Here is an 8,680-nt window from a genome sequence, read left to right on the forward strand (position 1 = left end):
CCTTTGCCAAATGCTTTCGTTTCTCTCTTTTCATCTCCCATTTTAGTCTCAATAGTCAGCTGTTCTTTGGTTTATTAATCATCAATATGTGTAGTTTGGTTTTTGTGTTTATTGTTCTTGAACAATAGTGTATAGCCGTGTATGTAAAATAAGGATTGCTATTGATTGGGTTGGTCTCTGAGTTATAGAGATTGAACAGGTTGTCGAACGTAATTCTACATGAATCAGTCACAATTACATCCGTACATGAAAGACCACTCATATCATCACATCAAATAGATACATTTTCTTATTACGCAATGTAACTAATTATATTGACAGTGTAATAAGCCATTGCAAGGTTTGTTTGCGTTGTTCAAAATGGAGAAATTGTTGTGATCTATTTTGGAAAATGATGATTGGTCACGCAATTAATAACTAGACAATGTAATAAGATAAAATCCTATTGGGATGTTTTGGCTCAAATAGATACGGTTCTTTATTGCGTTGTCCTAATGGACAGTGTAACTAATTATTTTGACAGTGTAATAAGTCACTGTAAGGTTTGTTTGCGTTGTCCAAAATAAAGAAAGTGTCTTAGTGCGAGATCTCTTTTGGAAAATCATGATTAGTCACGTTATTTGCAACTAGACAATGTAATAAGGCAATATCCTATTTAGATGCTTTGACTCAAATGGATACAGCTTCTTATCACATTGTCCTATTGGATAGTGTAATTAATTATATTGACAATGTAATTAATTAAATTCAATGAGTAATAAGAAGTCAAAGTATAAAATCTCATGAAAATTCCATCTACAATAATTTCAATTCATTTTCTATGACAACTAAAACACAAAACAAATTGACTCAGTGCCTTTTTTACACTGTCCAATCTAGGTAGTGTAATAAGATACTATGCCCCTTCAAAATAATGTAATAAGGCATTGTACACTTCAATCATTAAAATAAGCCCAGATCGACAATATGAATGGGTGAAACAAAAAGAAACAGTAAGCGATCTTGCAGATCTTCGATGTTGAAGATGAATATGTTGAACAAGAAACATCAAGTGTCTTTTCTTCTTCTTGTAGGTCTCAAGATCTCCCTAGACAGCATCATTGGAGGCTCAAATTTGCTGGTAGACGCCATTAACGGCAAGGGATGGAGAAAAATAGATGGAAACCCGAATCGAAAGGAAGAGCTTGAGAAGGAGGTTGTCGATGGAAACCCGAGTCACAATGTTGATGCCATGGATCTTCAGTAGAAGGTCGTTGATGCCATGGATCTTGAGGAGGAGGGGGAGAGGTGGGGAGAGGAGAGAATGAGGGGATGGGTGGAGGATGGGGAGAGAGGCAAGAGAGAGACACGAAGAGAGATAAATTATTTTAAAATTTTTCTTTTGCTTTTATTATATTTTCCTTTTACAGGTAAGCTATTCAAATTTTTTTTGAATTGCTTTGTCATCATGTCTAGGTGGCATGCCACCTAGTTATGTAAGTTTAGGGATGTGTAGTACTACCGGTAGATGTATGTGTTGAGGATGTTGCTTCACTCACGCTGACGATCAAGATGTTATTTGATTATGTGGATGACTTGTTCAACATAATGAGTTCTTTGTTAAGAGGAGATCCATAAGTAAGGACAATAGTAGGGTGTACAAATATTTACTTTTTACATGTGAAAGGTCTGAGAAATTTTATAGTAATTTGAAGAAGTCTGTATGTCATCGCACATTTTCTAAAAATGAATGCAAAGCTAGCAGCACGGGGAGTAGTATAGTCCCCGCTAGATCGTCAAGAACATATGATAATTCAGAGTTTTGAGAATTCGATAATTTGGTCTTATGTAATTTGTTTTTGCAGACATTGAATTTGTTGTTATTAAGTGTATGACTTGTACTAATTTTTAATTATGGGGATGATTTTGACAATTGGTAGTAATTTGTATTGTGTTTTTTGAATGACTTGCAGGATTACAATTTGTTATAGATGTTAATCACATTGTGAAAATAGCACAATGTAATTAATTATATCGCAGTGTAAATAATTGCATTGTAACATGTTCAGTGTATTTAGCTACTGGATCATATATATACAAACCATCACAATTGTCAATCCGCTTTAATTAAAGACAATTTGTTCAAGGTTTAACTGAATGAACTAAAACGCCCTAGATGGTTATAGATTTTGGCCAAAAAAATATGCATGGTAATTTTTCCTCTTCGTCCAACACCCAATGTAATAAATTATGTAAACAACGTAAATATTTACATTGTATAATCAGATAGTATACTTAAACCCAACATAATATTTTTAAGTACTACCATTAAAGGATAGGTTCACAATGTATTTGCATGCATCTCACTCCCAAAACATTTACCAAAAGAACTTACATTGGTATCCTAGCATATAAGTAGGATCTCTGCATCCTTTAGGTACGGATCTCTGAATGTCCTATTACTTGGGAGAATTGAGTTGTAATGAAGCCATAATCCATCCTCAGTGTCCAGAACGAATGTTGTCCAATGATTGCCAACTAAATGGTTTCCAACAGCATGAATGGTAAAAATGTAATATCTGTATCGATCAACCTTGTTCTTGAGCTTCTCTACAATACTCTTTTGGAGGAGATCATCTCTTTTCATCTTAAGGAATGCCATGCAAGAACTGGTTATGACAATTGAAGCTGTTCTAACTTCCAAAGGATGAGGAGCTATCACTTTCCCTTGTTTCCTTGTCAAATATTCGCATTGCGCGTTAATTATCTGCACAAATATGAAAATAACTATAAATGATATACACAAGATTATATAATATACTGAAAACCCAAAGTTAATTAGTTAAATGTTGTGCTTACATTGCTTGACACCATGTCGCAGTTCACAAGAGAAACTATGTCACTCCACATGAGGATATGAATTGATCTCCTTTTGGTTTTTTTTTGCTCTTTGGTTTTTCCTATGTTAAATTTAATTTTATTACAGCAAATTCTATGAATTGATCTCCTTTTGGTGCATGAATCGGGGAGGAGATGAGAAGATAATTATGAGAGGAACATGAGGTGAAGGAGGAGGTAAGCTGTAAGCATAGTGGGAGAATCAAATGATCGTGAATTGAATTGGCTTTAATTTTTGTTTTAGAAGCATTTTTTTCCATTGGTTTTCTTCCACGTGGCTCTTTGAATCACGGTTAGCAAACTTGAGACTTTCGTTTTATATATATAGAATAGAATGATGATTGATTGATAAATAATAATCACGGTACTTGAGATTCCCGGGTGACCCGAATTCGATTTCTCGACCAAAGAAGTCTCGGTGGTAGCATCGAGAGTCTCTACTGCAGCTGCTGGGACAGTGCGCTGGCAAGTGGGCATTCGGCGTAGGGAGGCAGCGGCTATCAAAAGGGGTCCGGAGTCGGTGACAAATCCCATGGTCAGTGATGGGTTTCAAAATACAACCGCTGCTATCAAAGGTGGTGGAATGAGGACGGGACCATAATGGGGTGGGACTAAGAAGGGTCGAAAACCTGGATAGGGGTCATAACTCACAACTCTTTCCCTTCTCATTTGGCCACGCGAAAGAAGTAAGCACCAGTCGCATCTCAAAAGCGTCTACTCTCTCAAAACCAGTTGTCATTCGTATACAGCCTGTCATCCAAGGAAATTCCAGACTCCAGAAGCGTGCGTGACTTGTTGTTTTTAATAACAAACAATTGTCTGATGATCAACAAATGTGTAAGGATCAAGGGAGTGATAAGGTGTTGTTATGGAGTGATAAGGCAGTCACATGGAGAGATAAGGAAGACTACTTGGAGAGATAAGGCAGGTCCTTCACATATTCCTCCACAATCGGATTGGTTTGCTGAATAATGAGTTGTCCCAGGTGAAACTTATTCGAGGCAAGTGTTAGTTCAATCAAACAAGAGCAAGATCAAGCTTATCCTTCCTACCAGAACAAACAGTACTTAACAAATGTACTGATCGATCAAGGGTGGAGCTTATTCTTATCTACAAGTCATGTTACTCTTGTACAACAACTTATGATAGGATTAGTTATCATGTATAGCATTAGGTAGTCAAGGTCTTGCTATATAGCTGCTTGTGTTCAACGTTAAAACATGCTCAATAAAAAAAAACTACAATTCTCAATTTCTTTCTGTTTTGGCGTGCCTGTCCACTGTCGTGGATTCTGGTTTTTGGTTCGGCGTTGCTGTGTAGTTTCAGCCTTTAGCGGAGAGCCAACCAGGTGTTTGTAGAAATGCTCGTGTGGAATGGGTGGACAGTGTCTACAATGATTTACTCAATCCCCAAACAAATTAAGTCATATTGTCAATAAAGATGTTAATTCTTCTTCTAAATAATTAAATTTCATTTGGCCAATATATTAAATTTGTCCATTCCCAATCCCAAACCCCAAGTCACCTGCCCGTCTAACAAGTAGAACAACATCAAGCATAACTTGAACCAATCAACCAACCCTAAACCAAGCATTGAGAGTGCCATCGTAGGGAGCTTGCTTTGAATCAGCAAATCTTATTTCATTGATTCTCGACAAAAAATCTACAGCTACAGCTTCAGCTTCACTACAATAATACTTCTCACGTAATGTTTGCCATCAAGCCACGTGAAGTATCCGAACGCATAGTCTGAAGAATTATTATCAGCCTTGACCTCCAGAGTAACATTGAATGTCTTTTCTTCTCCTGTTTCCTTGAAATGAAGTGTCCTTGGATTAACATAAACTGACACTCCTGTTGGCTCTTTAATAATCACACTATATTTTCCTGGAGTACCAACATTCTTCACCGTTCTTGATACGGTAATTCGACCTTGCAAATCTGGAATTGTTAGTGATGGATAATTCAAGTTTGCAACACTAAAGAACGTGGGACACGTGAAAGGCCTATCAGAAAATCTCCTGATAATGCTTTGATTGTAGTGATTGGACCTCTATTTTGAGGTTCCAATGTCTTTTAATTAGGATGTTCTAGCACTTAGCTAATGTATTTGATTGCATTTTAGCTTAGTTTTACACTTACAAATGTTTCCCCTTGGTTTTGTAGGAATCGGACCTTGTTCGGGCAAGTTGGAGCACTTTTTGGGCACTTTTTGCTGTGAGGTGTCGGGAGGTGTCCGGACCCGTCCGGACACTTTCTTCACAAATTGAGACAGAGGCTCACAAAGTTGGACGCATGAAGTGTCCGGACACCCGTCCGGACACCTACGGCGAATCTGCAATTTTCTGCACCGAAATTTCAAGGGCATTTGGGGTAAATCATGTATGTAACCAATGGGAAACGATTTTATAAGGGTAGTTAGGTATTTTCTATTGTAAAAAGAGAAGAAAACCCTAAGATTTGGTTGGCTTCCTATTTATTCATTGACTTCTCCAAGAGGAAGCCACCATAGGAGTAGTGTAGATCTAGTTTCTCTCTCTAAGTTTTCTTTGTTGTTTTTGGTGCTTTCTCTTGATTTTGTATAAACTCTGATTTAGATGACAATAGATTGGATGTTTATTGCAACAATCATGAGTGGGTAGTTCTCTTCTCTAGTTTCTAATCCCGAACGGTGGGTGCAAGGTTTCGATTACTCAAGGTATGCTCAAAGAATCGTAGCTTCGATTTCTCTCTTTTAATTTCGTGATAGTTGTGTGATTGGATCTATGGGAATGACATATTTGATTGTATTCTTGGATTGTCTAGTCTAGGGATTGCATCTAATGTGTTCGATTGAGAATTGTTAAACCCATTGCATGATTTCCTTAATTAATTGAGTTTTTCATTGCATAGCTATTAATTATGTGTATTGATGATGGGGTTTTGGGTTAATTTAGGAATGTGCATGGGAGAGTTATGGTTAATTGATCTTTGAGTGTGAAACTAGGGTGTTAGCCAAGCCGAGCCCCAAGGGGGAACATTAATCCATAATATTAGGTGCTTATCCCTTTGCGTTCATCGTAGATTAAGAGACCCGATGGCCTACATGTATGAATTGAAGTCTTATATCCCAATTCTCTTTGCATATACATGATTGATAGTATCACACAATGCATTGTGTATGGTTGTGTGTGTTTGCAATGATACCTTGAGTATGAGAACCGAGTAGCCACCGGGACGGACTAGAGACTAGGTTTTTAATTAATTGTTTTAAATCCACTTTGTGCTTACTTTGATTACAAAATCGCTCATGCTACCGAGTCATTCGGCCCATTTCTTTTACTTGATTTTATTTGATATTCATTGTGTTTATTAGTGTTAGCTAGTCATTTGCATATCATTCACTTCAAATTTGCATTGCTTCCTCGTGGATCGATACCGGACTCACCGGTTTATTACTTGACGATACCCTACACTTGGGGTAAGTACACACACACACTTTGGTGTCGGTCACTTTGTTAGTGATGGATAATTCAAGTTTGCAACACTAAAGAACGTGGGACACGTGAAAGGCCTATCAGAAAATCTCCTGATAATGCTTTGATTGTAGCCATGTGCACATAGAAAGTTTAGGTAGTCATTAGCAGTCAAGTCATAAACAAGACCTGGATCAGCAGCACGGCTTGGATGAACATGTCCTGCCCCGTAGTCAAACGGAGTTGCATTTCTCTGTGATTCATTCTGTATAAACGCATTGGTGTTGTCTTTTTTTGTTGCTAAAAAAAAAGAAGCAGCATTTGAGCATGATCATGAACAGATTTATCTGGTGATTGACAAGGGGTAAAACTAGGGATGAGTGTAAACGCCCGGGTATAGGTATTTTTGACATACCTAAGTAAAAGTAAAAGTAAAACAAATGTTCATACCAGATGTCATGATAGCAGATTTGATAGCAGCTGGACTCCAATCTGGATAGAGTGCTCTAATAAGGCCCACTATGCCAGTGACATGAGAGCATGATACTGAAGTTCCATTTCTTATCCTGAAAACTTCTCCACCAGATATAGCTCTTGGATATGCAGAATAAGCAGCAAGTATGTCGACTCCTGGTGCAGTGATATCCGGCTGAAATAATAAATATCAATTGTCAATCATGCACAAGAAATGTATGTAAACCTGAAGAGTGATATTGATTGAAGTAGTAACAAACCTTGAGAATGGCTGGCTGAACCATGTTGGGTCCCCTAGATGAGAAATCAGCCATTATAGGAGCTCGCACTTTTTCCAATTGTAGGTTTGGATATCTGTTTATTAACACAATCAATCAAGTTTTGAGAATTTGATAAGTTCCGAAAATGTAAAGAAGCCAAGTAACTGACATAGTAACTGACATAAAAACATTAGCTATCACAAACAATTGATATCAATATGTCTTTTATAAAGTTGTGTCATATATATAGAACATTTGCAGCAAATGAATATGAGAGTACTTATTGCATTGGATTGGATTATCTGTCTTGTCCTCCTCACAGCGACCTTTCCATCTCAGCGGCACTGGTCCATATCCTTCATCACGGAAGCTCGCTCGCTGTGGCCAAACACCTAAAATTTGCGGGAAAAATGATGTTCTCCCCTGCACAATATATTTCATTGGAAACAGATACTTCGATTATAAAACTTACCACTATCAAGATTTGCGATGATGACATCTTCGCCAAACCTTGACTTGTTCCAAACTGAGCTCCTTGGAACTTCTCCACTTTTTGTCTCTAGTCCAAGGAAACCCCATGACCGGGTCGTTCGCAATTTTCTTTCGTTGCTCTGGAAAACGGAGATAACGTCTGGATGTTCTGCATTGATCAAATTATAAAATTAGGAGAACATATGGACCACGAAAATTTTCATCAACTCAGACAAAAACATGAAAGAATAACAAAAGAGGAAGAGAAGAGATGAAGAGGAAATTGATAGATAGAGTTAACATTAAATTGAAGCATAAGTTCGTACTCTGAATCTATTGACCTTATTGATATCCTCAAATTATGGAACCTTTGTTCCATAATTTGCTCCTCAAATTATGGAACAAATTATGGTACTTTTGTCCCATAATTTGCTCCTCAAATTATGGAACAAATTATGGAACCTTTGTCCCACAATTTGCTCCTCAAATTATGGAACCTTTGTTCCATAAATTGCTCCTCAAATTATGGAACATTTGTCTTAGGGTGTAATGTTTGATCCCTATATATATGAGATTGTAATTGTAATGTTTCATCAATATACATACACACCAAATATTGCCTCTATTGTCTACAATTGCTTCTATTTTTTCTACATGGTATCGGAGCAGGTTTATTGTCTTGTTTAAGTTCTTGTTTGCTCAACAATTATGGCAAACGACGATTCTATCTTCTCTGGCGCAAAGTCGTATTCTACAGGTGCTTCAAGTGCTCCTGAGTTAGAGTCCAATCCAAATCAACGGTTGTGCTCTGTGCTTCTTAATGAGTTTAATTATCTTCCATGGTCCAGATCTATTACACTGGCTCTTGGTGGAAGATCTAAACTCGATTTTATTGATGAAAAGATTCCTTCTCCTGATGAAAAATCTCCAGATTATGGAGCATGGTTATCAAAAGACCAATTGGTGCGGTCATGGATTCTTAATTCCATGGATTCTTCTCTTGCAGAGATCTTTAGTTACTCAGAGTCTGCTTCTATCTTGTGGTCGGTAATTCGTGATATGTATGGCCAACAAAATAATTCTGCCAGAATTTTTGAACTTCAGCGAGATATTGTGAATCTTCAACAAGCCGGAAAACCTTTTG

The 8,680-nt window shown here is 37.3% G+C and overlaps 1 protein-coding gene across 1 annotated transcript; it reads right to left on the minus strand.

Moving 5' to 3' along the window:
* Positions 1–3,599: 3,599 nt before the first annotated feature.
* LOC120007367 (subtilisin-like protease SBT5.3) lies at positions 3,600–7,852 on the minus strand. Its single transcript, XM_038857563.1, has 12 exons — positions 7,765–7,852; positions 7,538–7,705; positions 7,319–7,457; positions 7,066–7,159; positions 6,782–6,980; positions 6,412–6,631; positions 5,341–5,348; positions 4,550–4,859; positions 4,120–4,265; positions 3,901–3,956; positions 3,789–3,841; positions 3,600–3,696 (listed from the first exon to the last, which is right to left on the minus strand). Exons 1-12 carry the CDS (start codon positions 7,850–7,852, stop codon positions 3,600–3,602), a joined length of 1,578 nt encoding a protein of 525 aa, XP_038713491.1.
* Positions 7,853–8,680: the final 828 nt, after the last annotated feature.

Source organism: Tripterygium wilfordii, chromosome 10, assembly GCF_013401445.1.
Source record: "Tripterygium wilfordii isolate XIE 37 chromosome 10, ASM1340144v1, whole genome shotgun sequence".
In the NCBI taxonomy this organism is placed as follows: domain Eukaryota; kingdom Viridiplantae; phylum Streptophyta; class Magnoliopsida; order Celastrales; family Celastraceae; genus Tripterygium; species Tripterygium wilfordii.